This window comes from Echeneis naucrates, chromosome 3, assembly GCF_900963305.1.
Source record: "Echeneis naucrates chromosome 3, fEcheNa1.1, whole genome shotgun sequence".
NCBI classification, from domain to species: domain Eukaryota; kingdom Metazoa; phylum Chordata; class Actinopteri; order Carangiformes; family Echeneidae; genus Echeneis; species Echeneis naucrates.
In genome coordinates, this window is record NC_042513.1 from 21,197,877 (window position 1) to 21,217,843 (window position 19,967).

Sequence of the window (19,967 nt, forward strand, 5' to 3'; positions counted from 1 at the left end):
GAAGTAAATCCCGTCATATTTCCAAAAGAGCAAGTCTGATCTCAAGGACAAGCTCAAGGACAGAGCCTATGTTTATTTAAATTTTCCATGAATGAAAAGTTTCTTTATTTCTATAAACTTTCTATATTTAAAGTTGAGTAAGCTCTACGTTAAGTTTAGTTTTGTACCTTGATGTTTACATCTGTACACAAAGAGCAAAGCTCAACTGGAGTCATATTCCCTCTTTGTGCATGCTTACCTGGCCAATAAACACGATTCTGATTTGTCAGGTCCAGTAACCGGGACCTGACACTGCGCTGCCTCTTTTGAAAAGCTCATATCAGAGTGCTTGATGGGAGATTGAGGGCACTTGAATGGCGGATCTTGTTATCATCGTAGCCTTCAGATTTTCTTGTGGGGTGACAGAGCTCTCGATGGGAGCCTCCCAGATGTTTTTTAGCATTTTCGCTCACGACGAATGTTCCCGGAGTAAAGTTAAAGGTAATGTCTTGAAAATTTTATCTTGCATCGTCAAACCAACACCTCAGGACCTGCACCTGTGAAGAGAGTGACAGTAGATTGTGCATTCCAAACTAATGATCCCATGAAGCTGTTACGATCTGCTCATTCATAAAAACGTAAGCATGTTGTCAGGAGAGTAAGAATACATAATAACAGCATTATAACGTAAAGGAAAACAAAAACAGAGAAGCAGCAAAGATATGATGAACCTCACTTTTTGTTTTTCTGGCTTTATACCCTCTGTACTTTCTAAAGACGTTACTACCCTGACCCCCATCCGGTCCATGGAGTCCAGCTGATGAGAGTTGGAAAGCTGCACCATTACCTGGGACATGCAGAGGCTGCTTTGGACACGTTCAAACAGGTGTGACGGACGAAATATGGGTTTTGTTCTTATTGTTGTTTTAGCCAAGGTGACGCACTCAGTAGGCATGCTATTTTATTTTTTTCTTTCCCAGGCCCATGAAATCATAAAGCTCACTCATGGTTGTGATCATCCTTTGACCACTGATCTGATAATGAAGATGGAAGAATGTCGTGCTGAGACGGATCGAAAGTCATCCAGCTGTCACTGATATAACACAACTGCTACTCAATGTTTTCTGTAACTCAGCACATAGATTCTACTTTCTGTTTCAAAACTATGACTGTTCTCATTAACTTCATCATAAATAAAATTGAAATTAACAAAAATGAGCAGTCTTTATATTTTATATTATAAAATCATACATCATAAGTTTTCTATCTACTGTTTTGGTTTCTCTCCCTCTTTCTCTCTCTGGGAGTGAAAGAGAGAGAGACCCATGAGCACATTCCAGCACAGAAACACTCTGGGCTTAATTTAGAGATCACACACTGACACAGTAACACACAAAAACAGGGATTAGCATGGGAAGTGTGTACGATGGATATGTATAGAGGAGAGGTGGATGTTTTGAGAAAACTGACTTTAATAAAACAACACACACATACAAAACTATGGCTATGAGATCATTCATCATGAAGGACTCCACAGATTATACACAGGAGACAGGGGGCCTACAGACAAACACACACACACACACCCTTCCTGCCTTCTCTCTTCTATTTTCAATTTCATTGGCGTAACACCTCCCCACGTTAATCCCAAATTTCTCCCACTGCAAATTGATGATTATCATTTCCTGTCAGTACTGTGACATGTTAAAATGGACCGTGTTGTTCATCATAAAGGGTTTTTAAAGTTATAACTAATAAAAAAAAAAAAACAGGATTATGGCGGCAGCAGCAATTTCTTCTGATTCTTTTGTCCTCAATGTGGTGAAAAGAGGAAAAGTTCAGAGCAACTGTATCTTGAGGAGATTGAATGGAAGGAATGTGAGTGTTGAATGAAGACAGGCAGTCGTGGCTGTTGCGGACTGAATGCTGCTGTGTCTCCCTCCATTACTCCCTTCATTGGTTGTGTTGCTTTCTGTCTCTCACTCTCCTCTCACCTCATATCAGCTATCAAATTAGATTTACCATCATTTAACCACAACTGTCTACCTCTCTCCCAGTCTGTCACTCTCTCTCACACCCCAAAAGCTTTCAAATTAAATTCACCATTCTCTTTCACTCACCTTCCTGCAATGTACCCTTCCCCATTTTCAATTTTCACTTTCATTCCAGTGACACTCCCTCTCTTTGTGTTTCTCCCATTGCACCACCTCTCGCTGCACTCGCTTCACCCTCACCCGTCTATCACCCCTTTCTTTATCTTCACATATCTTCTCTTCCGTCTTATTGCGCCGTTGCTGAAATCTGCAGTCTGTAATCCAAATGTATTTCCACCACTAGAATCGAAGTCACAAGAGTGGAACCTCAGCTCGCACTCCGCCGTTCAGTTCCCCGTCAAGCCTCACTAAATTTACTAAATTATCATCAAATCACTTGAGCAACAATGTGCAATTTTCTCTCAATCAAAATGTTCATGTTAAAAATGGGTGTTCCTCAGATGCTGCTCAGCTGACACAGGATGCCTCGAAGGGTGGGGGTTCATTGCTGATTTCTCTAGATTTGAAAACGGATAGGAAAATTTGGAAATAATTAATTCACTGTTCAACAACATGAATATCTAAGATGGATCTAGTTTAATTCATTTTAAACATTTTAAAAGCAGAAAAGGTCCATAAACCTTTGGGTTAACTGTATTTTACCTGAGAATACACCATAAATAGACTCATCATCCATTTAAATCTGTTTAATCTGGAGTGGATCTTGTTCTCTGATGTAATGACAGTCAGAGATGGGAGATTTTATTCCAGGTATCACTTCTCAATGATCGTTGTGCTTTTGGTGGTTCCGTGATGAGGAGCTGGTGTAGACTGGTGTGACTGTATGTTTGTGATATTCGACTGACCTCATTGAATGAACGGCTAAATAAACTGTATCTCACCATTAACCTTGAGTCACCACCATGTCCTCCATCTGCACCCTTTCATCTTTGATTGGGTTTCATCACGATCAGAGCAGGCTCTTAAAACCAAAGGACTGTTGAGCTGAATAGTAACTGCTTCTATTAAGGCTTCCTGAACACATTAAAAACTCAACAATGAGCCATTTGTAATAACATTAAGCCATTTTAGTGCAAATGGCTCTAGTAATGCCAATGTTGGTCAGTCAGAGCCCCATTTTGCTCCAGAATAGATGGATTTCTATGACATTTTGTGGAAACATCTATGATCAGTGGAGGACGTACACCGAAGTCACTCTTGTTCTTGCCCCAAGCGTTTTTCCATGTGAAGCATTGTTGAAATTTAGATAACTTTGAAATGTTTATAGATTACAAGCAAACTTGTTGGATTTTCTGTACACAGAATTTGCAAAAGTAAAAGATATAGAAGAGAAGCCATATTTAAGACTGAAAAGTTAAAATCGGAGGGACTAATGAATTAATTGTTCTCTATGAACATGCACTGTTTCAGCTACTTTACTCACAGCCCATATTTACATTTCGATACAGGAGTCTCGTCGCTAATGCTCATTTTTAAGTAGTTGGAGAGAGAAACTATCAAGAAGATTAACTTGTATAAAACAGTAATTAAGGCCAAATGAAACTAACAATTCCAGGAAGTTTTTCCTTGCCGCTGTCGCTCAGTGCTTGCTCATCGGGGGATCTGTTGGGTCTCTTTAAATAACTTTATAAACAGTTTGGTCTAGACCTGCTCTATATGTAAAGGGTCTTGGTGTAACTTTGTTATGATTTGGCGATAAACAAATAAATCTGATTTGATTTGATTAGAATTCCCAAATTACCTTCCAAGCTTAAGAACAACAACACGAGTGCTTGACTTTAGCAGGAAAATTTTACTCGCCACCGTTGGCAGAAAATTAAAGTCTTCCACCAGCCTCAAGAAAATGATTTAGCTGACTGGTGAGCTCAGAAAAGGGAGCAGTAGTCCTTTTGGTGACAAATGATTCCATATTATTTGTCAAAAATTGTAGAGGAGCTCAGTCTCTAGCTCACTATATTTTCCAAATTAAATGGGTTTGGTTTTTTTGTAACATGCAATTTTAGGAGTGGACTCGTTCCTCCACTTTATCCTCCCTGCTCTCATTCATTTAAATTTCTCTTCCACCTAGCTCAGTTATTTCGTGCCTCATTTTTCTTACCACAGCTGTAATCCAATCCATCCTTTCCATTTTTATCCTTCATCACCTGTCTTTCCATTTCCTTGCAGCTCTCTTTTGCCACCTTTGCTCTGCTCTCTCCTCTCATCTATCCTCTTTCTCCCCTTTCCTTCCTTCCTGCTCCCTGCTGTGCGTGGGTGATCAAAGCAGGCTCAACAGGGCAATATGTCACCTCGAAAGCTGCCTACGGGGCAGTAAAGGTCCACACACACACACACACACACACACAAATGTAGTGGAAACAAAGTGATGTGTTGTACAGTGAGAGACAGTGTAGAAAAACAGTCTTGTCACAGACATATGTTCATGTGTGGGGATAAAGACAGACCTCACCTTTTTCATCCTGTATAAGAAATTGGATATTACAGGTTTTGTCCTTCATGCATGACAGAGTTGGGGACAGGTTGGCATGGATGTGTGATGTTACATGAACATTTTACTCCTTTAGCAGACGCTTTTATCCAAAATGATTACAAGTGAGGGACAAAGCTAAAGCTTCAGGTGAGCTTAGTGTAACTAGTGAATATTACAAATATTAATCAGGGGATCAGATAGGCAACTGCACAGATGAGGCACAGACGAGAACAGTCTGGATTGTGATTGCCTTACTGTATGTGCAGGGATGGAAACATTTATTTATTTATTGGAGGAATACAGGGACATATTGAGCATTAGCCTGTATGATTGAGTTCATTTTGATTGCTGCAAACTCAGAAGTCACTTGAAAGACATTTTGATTCAGGCAGTCTTGCGTTGAGCAGCAGGAATAGGTGTGCCATTTTTGGCTGATTGGAGGGCTGTTGCATTCTGGGCGGTCTGAGAGTGTCTCCCTCTGCATGATGGTGCAGATCCAACATGGAAAAAAACATTATAGCTAGTCATCACACAATGCTGCAGTGTTCAGTTTTACAGTCTTATATGAAAGCTTTATAAATATTCTTCTGAAAAAGTGACGTATTGTGACAGATCTCAAAACAGTCAGATAACGGGTTCCATGGAAAACTGACTGACTGACACGGGAGGCTGCAGTGGAAATAGTTTCTGTGCGCTGACAGGGTGTAGCCCTGTCATCCTGAGAAATGGCTTGATCATTACAATTTTAAATATTCCCTGAGCAAACAATGAAAAGAATTGAAGCTTTGGTGTGATGAGCAGTGCACCACCTGACAGCAGCATATCCCACAAAGTAAATGAGTGAGTGTTGAGGGTGTATTGCACTGTGAAAATGAAACCAAAACTGTTGTCAGCTTGTGTCCAAGGGTTTGACATGGACACAGAGTAGGCATGGTTTAAAACCAATTGATGAACTTTTTTTCAAAATGAGTGCAGCACACTTCCATGTCGTGGTCCCCATCAGCTCGTTCAGTCCTAAAGCTAATTGCGGCTATTAGAGAACACAGGCCAGATGTTTGGCTGATTCTTTGTTGACTGTTCTGTGTTGCAACAATGAAGAGTCAGATGTCAAAACTCTTTCAATACATTCCTTTATTTACATCCCCCCATCTTGCTCTTCCATCAAACAGTGTGTCAGACCACAGTTTCCAAAACCAGTAAATCCGCAGGGGCCAGTTTGGTCACAGTCTTAACTCTCATGGAAACACACAAGCTGGTGAGAATCCTGCACTTCTTGTTCACTAATCTGCACTGATCATCCGTCGTAAACCGACACAGCCAAACTGGATTTGCAGTTTTGAAGAGATTTTTCACCATTCTATTGTTTACAACTGAACTGAGCTAAAATGCCCCTTGATGCTGGGCGCAGTCTGTTTTTGGAAAACGTGGTCTGACTGAGACGTTCACACACAAATACTTAAAAGATGCTATGTGTCAAATTTCCAGATAACACATTATAATTCTTCAATGCTCCTTCAAAACATGTAACAGCACATACATCAATTTTCCATTACTGTCTGCATGTAGTTGCTTTTTTTTTTTGTTTGTTTCTTTTGATTTTGTTTTTGACATCACAGATGAATATTTATTTATGCACCTGACAATGAGTGCATCACTTTTACCTTGGTTAAAAAAAGGAACCTTTATTTCTGAAAAGTCCATCAAAACTTTGGGTGTTTTTTCATAGTTATTGCTAGAATTATAAAGCGCTCCCAGAGTTCATTTGGCAGTGAAACGTGGAGAAAGAAACCTCACACATAGCATTTAAAAACAGGAAACAAGTAAAGGCCATTTAACTCATCCAGAGGTCAGGGTTCCCAAAACTTCCACTGCTAATGAGACAAAGCAGTAGTTAATACTGTGGAATATACTTGAGTTTCATCTAAGACAACACGGCTGTTTAACATGCTAAAATGGTTTCCTTTTCATTTGTCAAAAATACTTCCCATAGTTTTAGGTCTTGCTCAGAATTTACTCGTCTAGATTCTTGACATATGGAAGTTTTAGGAAACCCAAACCCATTACAATCCCCAACAGTGACAGCGGGAGCAAATGAAATCAACAGAAAACATACGACATAAAGACGAGCGTGTATATGTTATGTGTGTAGTATATATTTATATATGGCATGGGCTCAGCAAAGTATGTACAGTTATTTTTTTTAAATGCATAGTAACTTTTTAAGATCATAAGGTGTGAATAAATAAAAACAGAAATAAGAAACTCTGCTCTCCTGAGCTAAAAAAACCAAACAAACAAACAAAACTTTTCATGATTTGCACAGCGAACTGTGAGATAAAGAGAAGAAGTGAAGACATCACAGGAGTTATTTGCCCACCTCCAGTCTGTCAAAAGATCTTAGCTACTATGATCGTTTCCCACAAAATTATATCATGGCTGTCACAGTACAGCAGATGAAATCAAAGTGTTACATCTTTATCTGAGAAGCTCAAAATCTGAAACATTCAAAGATATTTTTTGTTTTTGTGAGTTCAGTTTTAGATAAAGATAAATCTACTGTAGCATTACTGAGCTTTTGACAAATCATACCGGCATGAGAACATTTACTCTCCCGTAAAATCTTTACTTTCTAATACCTGTCAGACGACAAATGGGATTCCCAGAATGCTCTCTGTTTACCAGACATGCAGAGGGCATTCAGAAAGGAGGGAGGTGAATGTTGACAACGATAGACAGAGATGTAGAAGAAGCATTCGAAGGGTATTGTTCTGTATTTCAGAGAGAAACAGACTCTTTCAAATATTTATATTTGTACAAACATTTAGATCATAAACATCTCAAGCACCATAGATAATAAATATTAACAAATTTTAAGAGATGCTATCCATCCAAAAAAATTGGAACCAAGCAGAGATCTATGCCTCATAATTTGGTCGTCACCATTGTTTAATTCTTTTCAATATATTTTGTGTTATTCCTTTACAATGTCTTTAAACAGCACTCAGACTATTGTTACAGGCCATATGAAACAATAATTGGAGTCTCTATGAAACATTTCAGTCTAATTTCACTACTTTTTTCCAATCGTAAAGCTGCCAAAGTCCTGAAAGGCAAGTGAAGTTTAAAGAGTTGGGCCAAAAAAAAAAAAAAGAAAACTACCGCTAAACTGGACTCTGAACGTAAGGTACATACAACATGTATGCACATTATGCAGCATTATCGTTCTGCTCCTTCCATGGGATATAAACCTATGATCATTTTAATGTAAGTGATGAGGGCTTTCTAGATGGTATCCTGTTTCCACTCAGGTTTTCTGGAGCTCAGCCAAAGTCACCATCGAACACTCTGACTTAGACCAACTTTCCCAAATTGCCTCATGACTAATAAGATTACTGGTTGCTGTGAGACCTCATAAATATTTAAGGCACCTGAGCTAAGTTTCAAGTGTTACAGAAAAAAAAGGGTCTGAACTCTTTCCAAATGCACTGTACACTGTGTTTAGAGTGTTTGGAAAGTTGAAAATCATCTACCACAAACCAAAAATGTTCAATTTGGACGAGGTCTTCAGTCTCCTGTTATCATCAGCAAACATATCCTGACACCTTTTTTCTGGACAACAATAATAACTATGAAAAAGGAAAATTATGAGCAAAGCATTTTTTCAATGACTGAAGAACCATTTCACCTGCCTTTCAGCACTTCAGTTTACAGGCCTTAAAGACGTTTCTTCTTAAGAATGTACATTGAGGGGCTTTAGTATACCTGTCGCTTCCTCATAATTTATCCGTAAATATCTCTTAAACCTATTTCCTTTATCTTCTATCATACATAGTCTCCACATGGTCCCATTGCACTCAAATAAAAAAAATGATACCTTATTATAAAACACACACATTGACGAATCATTCAGTTTCTTTTAGAATAGAGCAGAATAACACAGATACAAATGACAGACAGTCTGTCTGTCAGTCAGTCAATGGATGTACTTAACACTGGATCACAGAAAAGCATGTTCATTTCCACTCCTTTGTGACTCAGACGTTTAATTGCTTTGTGAACAAGAAAAAGCCATCACAAGTGTATTGGGGAAAGACATGGTACGTAAGCCCCAGGGGGACAAAATTCAGGCGTGCTCTGTTTGTAAGTAAAGTCAAAGAAGAAACAACACCACAGGAACCTACTGTTGTTTTTTTTTGTTTTGTTTTTTTTTTTCTTTTCTTTTTTGTGTTTAAACATATTACTCTGTCACCGAAAACCATTTTTTCAGTTTCTCAAAATCAGTTGTTGGTCCTTGCAACAATTCTTCTTTATTCTTTTAACTCTTTTGGGATTTTTCCAAACTGTTTAATTTAGCCTCATCAGTTTAACAAATACAATTCAGACATACAGTGTTAGTTTGCTTATAATAGAGTGAAGCACTGACCCACAGTAAAACGTCACATTTAGAAATGGCTATAAATTCAAAGATTTTCCACGGACACTGATCTTTTCTGTGAGTGTATTATTTATTTAATTTTTTTGTTTGCTTGTTTTTTCTTTTGTCTATGCTAGCACCATACTTACTGCATGTACACATAATCAGAGAGAAGGAGAATTGGTCTCAGTATTGTTGAAATGTTCACAAGGCACTTATCTAAATCATTTTCTTTGTCCCACGTTCTCTAGGTCACTCTCTTTTATCAGCTGCACAACAGCAGCCATTCTGTATTTAGCACTATATTTACAGTCATAGGCTCTCAACTGTGTGTGTCCCCTAAAAAGTGCTCTTCCAAAACGATGGCCGATGAGAAACCTTTCTTTTCCTCTCCTTCACCTCTCCTTCATCTTCCTCTGTTAAAGACGGTTTTGTACCTTGTCCTTTCCTCGCCGTGTAGTTATCTGGGAAAATATGGTCACTTAAACACGTTTGTTTTGTTTCGTTTTTTTTTTCAGACTCAGAACCATTTCTCATATCAATCTGATCAAAGTAGCCTGTCCATGAGATACTGTGACGGTTTCTGAGGTTGTTAACGAGCCCCAACGTGAAATTCTCCAAGCTCATCAGTTTGTAGGCCAATTGGATATTTCCATTTTTTTTTTTATCCCTCTTTCTCCTCATCCATCTGCCTTTCTGCCAACATACATCTGAAGACATAAGGATGACTCACATCATGAATCAAAATGGACAGTTCATCCCTGTCTAGTCCATCTGTCCAGTCGTCCATTGAGATGCATTTAATCAGAGGATGTTGTGTAAATTTGATTATGAACATCTAACAGCGTCCAGGTGTGTTTCTACCTCTTTGTCCTCCTGCCTTCCTTCTCTCCCTCTGTCTACCGATGTCTTGAGGACACGTCAAAGCAGGTGATCATCATCAGATGGGCTTTGCAGAAGTTAACTCTGCTCTCCAGTTTGTCCGTCACCGTCTCCAGAGCTTCCAAATACTCGAGTGAGTCCACTTCATAGACCTGCTGAAGTTCAACTGGACGATGGACACAGCAACAAGAGGTCAACATTTACTGTTTTATACAGTAATTCATCAATTTAGCAGATAAAGTGGATGTTATTCTATATTTTTATTATTATTCACAAGTAAAAAAGCATCCTACTGCTATAAATACTTATGACTGAATATTGGCAAATATATATTATGGTTAATATATAAAAGTTTTACTTTCTCATGAAAAATAGTTTTATTCCTGTTGAAAGAAGGCCCACTATGGCAGATCCTGACACATTCATTCCAGACTTACACTCTGTTGTCCATTTGTGTGGCTCCAGCATCAGATACTGTTTGGTTTGTTCCAGCTCTTTCTTCAGACACTGGTACTTGGCTCTGACTTCACTGATTCGCTGCTGGCGGTGCTCCAACAGACGGAGCTTGGCGCTGACATACACCACCTCCTGATGCACAGAGAGAGGACACACAGGCAGATATGGATTTTACTCAGCTTTATTTATCCAGAGGGGTGCGTTGTGAAACACATGTGCCCTCCTTTCAGCAGCAGCCTGCTAACCAGTTGCACCTTCAGCAGTCAGCTCATTGTGACCGCAGCTGAGGACGTTTGGACACTGAGCAGCTCCGCTGAAGCGGTCGGGGGTTAAGTGGCTTCTTAGGGCTGCTGTGAGGAAAATCTATATCCCGTGCTTTTCTCCTGCACTCTCTCCCACAAACCTCCCTCCTCTTCTGTGTACTCAAAGATTTTACAGTGAGAACCCGGAAAAGCTGAACTATGAATTAATTTGCAACAATTTCACTCTTTTTTTCTGCTCCGTCTTAGGAATTAAGAAGAACACAGAAAGAAGTAGAGTATATCTGTATTAACTCTCCTCACTGTTCGCACAGAGCGCAGTGCTAATGTTTATTCATTCATTTTGTGAAAATCCTTACTGTTGTCTTTTTTAAACGTGTTGGTTTCTCTCCCATTTCACTGACACATACAGCAGTTAAATCTTTCTTTTTTCCTCCAGCTTCCTCCTCGTGTTCTTCTGAAGCAGCAGTTTCATCCATTTTAAATGGCATCAAGTCTCGTTTTCTCTCCTTCTTGAAGTCTTTCTCTTTTGTTTTTCACTCTCTTTCAGTCTACCATAATACGGTACATCATCACATGCTGCTTTCTGTTCCCGCTCACCTTGCTCCCTTTGTCTCTCCTCTTCTGTAGGCGTTCAACATCATCTATCTCGTATACTTTGATTTCAAATGTTTCTGTCGTCCCTGTTGGGCCCCGGTGATTTGAGGAAGCTGGAGGCCCCAGTGGGCCGTCAACCCAGCATGCACCTGGGCTAGAGGAGGAGGAAGAGGAAGAAGTGATGGCCTGCTTGGATGAGCGGTGAGAAGGGGAGGAGGATGATGAAGAGTCCAAGGTCAGTGCTGGGATCAGACGACGACGCTGGAGTCCTGAAAGTACAAATAATAATACCATGAAGCTGCTTTAGCATTGATGCGCTCTCTACCTACACCTTAAAAGTTAAGTTTTGGATTTTTTGGAGTATATTTATTATTCAGAGAGTTTTGCGGTCAGCCATTGATTGTATAATAACAGAAGATAAAAGGCTGCCTAAATATTTCACAGCAACAAGACTCCACAAAGTAACTGCCCAGCCAAGACAACGCTGGCACGTACACACTTGTATAACGACAAATTGGCATTTTTACATTTGAAATCAAATCAGATTTATTTATACAGCGCCAAATCATAACAAAGTTACATCAAGGCACTGTACGCGTAGAGCAGGTCTAGAGTTGTTAAAGAGACCCGACATACAGTATCTTTCCAAGAGCAAGCGCTTGGTGAGGCAGAAACCTCGGGCAGAACCAGGCTCAGGGGGTCGGCCATCTGCCTCGACTGGTTGGGTTGAGAGAGGGAGAGATTGAAGTGATATCTGTCTGATAAATATGATTTGAACCAGCTCAGCGCAGCTCCTTTGATCCCAACTTCATCTTTCCACCTTTGTAATAGAATATTATTGTCAATGGTGTCAGAAGCAGCACTGAGATCTAACAAGGCGAGTGTGGAGGCCAATCGGTTGTCTGAAGCCATTAGTATGTTGTTGGTACCTTTGACCAGTGCTGTTTCTGTGCTATGATGAACTCTAAAACCTGACTGAAACCCTTCAAACAAACCATTTCTATGCAGATGCGCACATAATTGGCTTGTCACTGCTTTTTCAAGAATTTTGGAAATGAAAGGGAGGTTGGATATTGGTCTGTAATTAGCCAAAACATCTGGATCGAGATTAGATCTTTTGAGGAGAGGTTTAATAACAGCAATCTTGAAAGGCTGTGGTTCATATCCAAGAGATAAACCCACTGTGATCACATCGAGAATGTACATGTTAATTAGTGGAATAACCTCTTTAAATAGCCTGCTAAGTATCAGGTCTAAAAGACAAGTTGATGGCTTAGAAGATTTTACTCATCAAAAATGAAATAATTGCTACCAAGAGCTAAAGGAATCAATGTTTCTACCAAGCTAAGACTTTCTGTCAGCCTGGCTACAGTACTGAAGAGAAACCTGGGACGTTTCTATCACCGCTATTATTATATTTAAATCCAAGTTTTTAGCTCCTCTCCTGTTCATTTTTGGTTCAATAGATCTACTTAGACATAGTTTCAAAAGACGGTGGGTCTATTCTATTCTGAGAGAATAAGAGAGCGACAGGCCATTGCTAATTGCTAAGCTAAATTAGCAGAGCTAAGGAATCGCCTTTACTTAAATTAGTGAAAACGAAATGCTGAACTAACTTTTAGCTTTACATCACCGAGCTAAACACACCGAGGTAGGTGACACTCAGTCAAACAGCACCACCACTGATCAGAAATGACGTAGCGCTCCTTTCACCAGGAAGTCCACAGTTTCTATTCTTCGAAGGATTAACTAAAGATAAATATGATGTAACGCGAGAGTGCTGCTAAAGACAGCCTGCTCAGCTGTCTCTCTCTGTTTCCAGTTTAATGCTAAGCTAAGCTAATATCTACTAGCTGCAGCATTCATTTCAATTAACAGACAGGAGAGTGTTATATTTCACCTCATCTAACAGAGAGAAAAGGAAAAACTGCATCGCAGTTGAAACTATTCAACGTTCCTTCCTTTTCGAATGTATGTCAAGTGTCTGAAATCGAGAGGCTTGACAATTTGCTTTTGATCAATAATACGCTTCTTTTATATCATGGCCTTTCTGATTTCCCTGATTCTGTTGAGGAAACAGATAATGTGTGGGAGGCTGAAAGGAGGGAACAAAAGAGCAGCACTGCGCGGCTGAAAGCAGAAAGAAGGCGAAACCGATAAGAGTGAATCAAGATTTTTTTTTTTTTTTTAAAGTTTAGTCCCTTCATGAAGCTCATTGATAAGAGCGGCAGGTCAGTCTCTAATCTGCCCACTTCTCCAGGATGAACACACATTCTCTTTGCATGGAAATTGCCTGCCATGTTGGATTTTGAGTTATTAGATTCAGAGGGAGGTGAAAGATAAGGTGTGTGATAGAGGGGAGAGTGGTGATTTTAATAAGGTTGCAGCTGTAGTTTAGTCCCAATGCAGCACTGAGGGGTCAAGCACAGACATTTGTATTTCATTACACGGTGCAGACAGAGAAAGAATGAGGGTCTGCAGGGAGGAGAAGGTGCTGGGGGACAGAAATGTGAGAGGAACAGATGAATAAGAAAAGACTAGCTTGAAAAATAGAGTCAGGGCTAGTTAACTCCAGTCCAAAGGAAATCAAACACAAAGAGAGACTCAGCTGGAGATTTAACAAACTTTTACATTACATCTTCACATACTGTTTGAGCCTGTGGCACTTCCCTCCTCATCTCTTCTTGCCATTTATATTATTTCCCTGGATTTGGAACTGCATTATTGTCTATCTAACACAGACACAGCCTCCAAACCTGCCTTCACCTCGGTGTAGGACAAACATAGGCCATAGGTCTTTGGGACTGAATGTTCTTTCGAAGCACAGGATCAGCTGCAGTTCAAGTAAAATGAGAGTAAATCTAGACTTTCTGCTTCATGGCAGGAGGTGAAGTTACATTTTACACGGATGGATGGAGGGCCTTTTCAGATTCAAATCAATAATCACAAGCACACCAGGAAGAGCTGCCTCCCTCCAATCTTAGATTATGCACATGCCCATCCTTGTGGTTACCCATTAGCACTCTGTCTGTGTGGTGTTCTGGTGAATATATATTCATTACGGCCTACACCAGCAGATTCCCTTTACCATTTCACAGATGGGTGGTCAGGGTCACCTTTCCTGGCTGGCTCGTTCTGCAACTGCAGCTTTCTTCACTTCAGCCTTACCTGCCCTTTGCTTTCTCGTTGTGCCTTACAGATGATATTTCTTGATAGCAGTCTCTTTTGTTATCTTGCTATCAACAAGTAGTGGTTGGTTATTTCTCAAAGCTGAGAAAGTGTTTTGATTATAGTTTGTCATGGTCAAGTGCCGAGCGTGGGTGGTAGAAGTGTACAAAAAAGAGTTCTCTGCAAATTCTTCTCTTTCCATTTGGTGCGTGAGTTTTGTCCATTTATTCGCGAGTTCATTCAAATATTATTATTTCAGAAATGATTTGAAATTTTGACCTTCTGTTCTTTTTGCAGAAGACTGAAAAGTGTCTTAACCTGTGTTGCTCCTGCTCTTCTTGCTGCTCTTGGAGCTCCGCCTGGAGGAGGTGGTGGCTGTGCTGTGTTCACTGAGGGAGTCCTGAGCGGAGGAGGTACTTCCTGTGTTCTCGCTGCTGTCCCTCAGCATGCTCTCATAGCCACTGCTGCCTCCGCTGTGGTAAAACAAGGCTGTCTTCCCCATGGCTGGGGGCAGTTCGCCGCTCAGTACACTGCTGTTAAGAGTCAAAAACAAGGTAAATGATGACGTTTTTCTTAAAGAAGCACCCAAGATATTGTGTTTGAATTTAAAGCTTTGCATTTCTCATTGAATTGGAACCTGTTGTCGCTGGCATGGCCGCTGCTGCATCGGTGTGGTTTTCTGGGGGCTGTGATTTTGCTGTAAGGAGAGGGCAGTGTTTGGACCACTGCTGCTCTCTCCTCACCAAGGCCGCCTCCACCGCAACCGCCTCCTCCTGCTGCAGCTCCCCCTCCACTGAGCAATAAAGTTCATTTTAACCATAAAAGGGTTATTTACATTATATTATCAATATCAAATGGTATAGAACTGAGTTATTGTCATGTCAAAGCTACAAGTTGTCACCTGCATGTATGAATTGCTATTTTACACCAGAAAAGTGAAGACTAACCTTGCCCCGCCAACTCCTCTTTCCTCCCCGGGATCTGTGCCTCCTCCCTGGGCATGACCCCGGGAACGGGAGCCTGCACTTCCCTGAAGGAGCTCTGAGATCCGACCGTTGACAGCCCGGAGAGGCAGCTTGGCTGAGAGACTTCCCCCTCGACTGCGGCTCAGAGACTGGGTGGACCAGGATCCAGGGGAAGAGCCCTGCTGCTGCAGCGAGCTTTGGACTGAGTTCTGGGGCTGAGGAAACAGACACACGACAAAGGTACACGAGCTCACTGGCTGCTTGATTTGCTTGAGGCTACTGACATCACAAATGATTTAATGAGGGATGAGAACGTTGTATTGGAATAGGATAGTGTGATGGATGGTTTGTTAATTCACGATAAAAAGCATTCATACTTTTCCGTTAGGAGGAAGGCTGGAGCTGCGGCTGGTAGTTTGGCTTAAAGACTTGGTGGAGAAGCTCAGAGTCTTGGTGCTGGAGGCAGACAGACTTCTGGCTTTGGGACTGCTGGTCATTAGCAGTTTACTGACAGCTGAGATCTTTGACTGCCCACTGGTTTTGGCTGGTGACTGTGGAGCACTGCTCGATCCAGGACTGCCACTGAAACTGGGGCTGGACAGGTTTGCAGTAGGAGAAGATACTGATCCAGCACGTGTGAGACTGCGTCCTGTGCGAGGCATGGTGCTGTCCCCCCTAATTCCTCCTCCCCCTCTCAGGCTTTCACCTCTCTCCAGGGAGAAGCAGTCGTAGTGGTGGGAACCGCTGTGAGAGCCGTGCACCCGGCCCAGAGAGTTGGTTCGGTTTGCAAGCTGCTCCAACTTGGCGCTGAAAAGTCTACTGCTGTCAATGCTGGAGCCTCGTTGTCTGGTGACACATCCAGATATCCCTGCATCATCAGCTGAGCTGCCAGTCAGTGAGACTCCGTGATTAGTCTGATGGAGAGGGCTCGCTGCCCTGTTACGCTGGTCGAGGCTGGACTTTCGTACTGGTGGCAAAGGCGGGATCCCCCCCTTCTTGTGGGAGAAAAAGCCTTGTTTTCCAGTTGATCCCCGGCGGTCAAGTGTAGCCCGGGGACTGCAAGGAGTTGAAGTGGTGACACCAAGATTGTGGTACTCGATCCCGTTATCTAAGCCATCATGGCGGTTGAGTCGATGCCAGCCACGAGGGAGGCTGGCAGTACGGTGGATATCTGGGCTGTACATACTTGTCAGGCACTCCCCCTGTGCAACAACGGTAACCATCTCACAACCATCCACCACTCTCTTGAAAGAATCTGGAGAGGACACAACATCACCACCTGAACTAGAGCTACCGTGATCCACACCTGGTGAGAGTAAAAAAATACACCTCATTTAATTTGAGGATTTCAAACAAGTCATACAAGTCTATCATTTTGATTTTGCATCTTACCATCTCTGCCAAAGCTCCGGTGGTCTCCGGTCCCGGCTCCGGACTGACCCTTTAAAGACTCTACCTCCCTTTTCTCTGGCTTTGCTTCACACGGACGCTCTCTGGACCTGCCGTCCTCCATGCCCCGTTTCAACCAGGGATCTTCAAAGCTCATCTCACTGGAAATAGACGCTAGAAGTGGTGCATTAAACTTCCCCATGTCTTTCATTAAGCTGGTCTTGGTAGGTGAGGAGAGGCTGGATGGTTCCTGGATGGGTTTGACAGCCACACATGTGTGAACGCTTATTGTGGTCTTGAAAGGGGAGAGGTTACCTGGTCCTGCCAGAATTTGAATGTTAGTTTTAGCCATGGAAGGAGGCAGTTTCCTCAGCCTGTCTTTGGTTGGAGTCCCTTTCTCACTCCCATTCTCTTGCAGCACTACCTCTCCTTCCAGACTTGCTCTTCGTAGGTAGCCACTGGTTTCATAACTGCTCTGGCCCTCAATTCCAAAGGTCTGGTTAGGATCAGGATCAGCGAGGGCCTCCCCTCGCTGGCTCTGTGACTGGCTGAAACTGTGGAGAGACTGGTCAGCTTCACTGCCCATGCTCAGATCACTCATCCAGGAGGAGATGGGTGAACCACAGTTAGACATCACTGTGGCTAAGGCTTCACCTTCTGTCCGCAGCTTGGCCATTGCCACCTGCAACAGGAAACAATACAATCTGATGGTCATCTTGATAAGGAAAAAACATGAATGGTAGTAATGTAAGATGGGACTGCTTGTTTTAAATATATCACATCTGCCTTAATTGTTGAGTCTGTCCGTGTCAACAGAGACCAAATGAATTGCTTTAATTTCAAAACAGAGTCAGTCGCACTAACCTCTGCCATTGCAACAACCTCTGTAACTCCTGTGGTTACAGCCAGAGCTGGTACTGGTACTGGTGCCGCCCCATCCTCAGCAGTACCAGTAACCACACTGATGTTCTGGGCGTCTGAAGCAAGGGCAGCGATGCCGCCACATTCACTATTGAAGCTGATGATGCTTGTCGGACGGCAAATCAGGCCTTGAGTCTGCATGATCTCCGCAGCCTCCTCCCCACACCCAGAAGCCATGGTGTACACCAGTTCATTGTCCCCAAGAGACAGAGGCCCAACAGACACTGCCAGTCCGGAGGCTTTAGGTGGAGGCCAGAGACAATTGATTTGTAGATCATGTTTTCACAGTTTTAAGGGTTTACATCTGACCACCACTACATTATACCTCTTGTGTAAAAATAGCTATGTCATACTGCAACTCACCATACTTGTGGGCGTCCATGGGTATCGGAGGGACATCATCATCACAGAGTGTTTCCGCTGAGCCCAGGCTGGCAGAGAGAGATGGAGTTGGCTCTCGGACTTGTGGGCTCATGCCCACAGGAGAAGTCCTCGACAGCAGGGACTCCGTAGAAGAACGGCCGCTGTCTGCAGCCAAACTGTCTGCAGAATCAGAACAACAGCTTTGGTGGTGTAATTAAGTTTGTCTTCCCAGTACGTGCACCCCCTGATGCACAAGTACATTTAGAGCTGAAATCAGTCCCTAATGTAACCGGCTATTGTTTAGATAATTGTTTTGTGCTCAAATGATTCAGCGTGTGACTATTAGATATTACTTTGACTGCTTATGTCGGCACCTCGTCAACTGTTCTTATAAAACAGCAATATCATTAAGTGCAGAAACTCAATCTGTTAAAAAAAAGTTAAATTGGTCCCTATATAGATTAATTTCTATCTATAGAATAAATACATCAAGTTAAAATATGCATATATAATAATATATCTAGTTATGTGTTATTACAAACTAACACTGTCTCTGCTATTAAAGTCACACTCACTGAAAGATATCCAGAAAAATATCAAACAATATAAAAAGCATGTCAAAAATGGTTACTTTGTGAATAGACTTCGACTAAAAACATAATTTAGATGATCTTTAAACTGAAATATATTTATCAAAGTGGGCAAACTTTTAAAAACATTGAGTTTTGGTCACCATAAGTACAAAATATGTATTTCAAAGTTTCAAAGAGTATAAAAATGCAGAAGGATGCATACTGTCTGAGGTCAAGGCATCTGTAGCCTGACCGTCCTGAGCCAGAGTGTGTGAGGATGGAGGGGGAGTCGCTGGCATCACACCCTTTTGCGTGTAGACTTTACACCGCTGCGATGGGGAGGACGGAGGCCTGACGAGGACAAGAATCAGACATTATGGGGCCAACCAAACTCCGTCTTAGCTGGTCATGGTTTGATTTAGCAGTATATATTCAAAAAAAATAAAATAAAATAAAAGAAGACAACCACAGTCAACGTTCATACAGTATACATTTGTAGGCCACCTGTAGTCTGAGGTTTTGGTCAGGCTGGCGATGCCGAGGCGTGGTGATCCAAGCGGACGTGTCTTAGCATCAGCGTTGCTGCCAAAATTCAAGCTCTCACGGCTTTAATGGAGATAACACGATATTTTCAAAACTAGCAGTGTCACAATCGGACCAACATTTTCAGGAAGTATCTACTCAGAAGTGTTTTGGGCCTAGAGCACCACCTGTCCTCACCTGTCTTGTAGTTGAGAGCCCTTGATTCTGTTCAGGGGGTTGGAGGTGATGCTGCTGCTTCCTGTTACACTCCTGGTGCTGGTAACGATGGAGGAGCCGGACGTCTGAGCGAGGCTGTGGATCATGGTCTGTGCCAGCTCTGCCTCCTCCACCACCTCCTTGATCTCCTGCAGCTGCTGATCATTTGTCCTCTTCCTCAAGGCTACTGCTGTGGAGGAGAGCAGTGCAGCATCTCCTGCGACACATGCTGAGCCTGGAGATGTTGAAAATAATGGGAGTTACAAAAGGCGAGTTACAAGAATGGTTTAAAAAAAAAAACAACAACAAGGGATATGTGGTTGATTTGATGTTTAGTGACAACTTCATTTGTGGTAACATATTCATTTAATTAATCAAAGCTTATACCTGATTTGGTTTCTGTATCCAACACAGCAGCAGAAATGGAAGTTGGGATGGTTGAAGATGGACATGGCTCCTGTTTGGCAGCTTGTTTGCTCACTGGAACCTCTTCAAAAGGAAACTTTGCCACCTGAACAAAGAGTCATAATGAGGAATGGAAAGACTTTGTTCTGGAATACCATTTTAAAATAGTTCATTCTGACTTCTTCAGACAACTGAGAGCACGCACTTCTGGAAATGCACGGAAAATAACAACACAAAGAGCTTTTAAATGAAAAAGAGGATAGATACAGAAACATTTGCATTTGATTTTAGTGTTCAACTTTCACGCATTCAATATACAATCAAGTGATGATCC

The 19,967-nt window shown here is 41.8% G+C and overlaps 2 protein-coding genes across 3 annotated transcripts in view; one reads left to right on the forward strand and one right to left on the reverse strand.

The window, feature by feature from the left end:
- smyd3 (SET and MYND domain containing 3) overlaps window positions 1-1,172 on the forward strand; it is a 54,847-nt gene extending 53,675 nt beyond the window's left edge. For both annotated transcript variants that reach the window (XM_029497960.1, XM_029497961.1), the window contains exons 11-12: window positions 757-865; window positions 960-1,172. In XM_029497960.1, coding sequence (XP_029353820.1) covers window positions 757-865; window positions 960-1,076 — 226 coding nt within the window. In that variant the 3' untranslated portion in view covers window positions 1,077-1,172. The remainder of the gene's footprint in view (window positions 1-756; window positions 866-959) is intronic.
- Window positions 1,173-8,640: 7,468 nt separating this feature from the next.
- Window positions 8,641-19,967, reverse strand: part of kif26ba (kinesin family member 26Ba) — a 63,004-nt gene continuing 51,677 nt past the window's right edge. The window contains exons 16-29 of the mRNA XM_029498634.1: window positions 19,616-19,739; window positions 19,211-19,463; window positions 18,995-19,096; window positions 18,714-18,841; window positions 17,919-18,098; window positions 17,499-17,794; window positions 16,638-17,316; window positions 15,623-16,551; window positions 15,228-15,460; window positions 14,918-15,073; window positions 14,599-14,813; window positions 11,116-11,381; window positions 10,237-10,387; window positions 8,641-9,965 (exon numbers count right to left, since the gene is read on the reverse strand). Of these exons, the coding sequence (XP_029354494.1) occupies window positions 9,817-9,965; window positions 10,237-10,387; window positions 11,116-11,381; window positions 14,599-14,813; window positions 14,918-15,073; window positions 15,228-15,460; window positions 15,623-16,551; window positions 16,638-17,316; window positions 17,499-17,794; window positions 17,919-18,098; window positions 18,714-18,841; window positions 18,995-19,096; window positions 19,211-19,463; window positions 19,616-19,739 (3,861 nt within the window). The 3' untranslated portion in view covers window positions 8,641-9,816. The remainder of the gene's footprint in view (window positions 9,966-10,236; window positions 10,388-11,115; window positions 11,382-14,598; window positions 14,814-14,917; window positions 15,074-15,227; window positions 15,461-15,622; window positions 16,552-16,637; window positions 17,317-17,498; window positions 17,795-17,918; window positions 18,099-18,713; window positions 18,842-18,994; window positions 19,097-19,210; window positions 19,464-19,615; window positions 19,740-19,967) is intronic.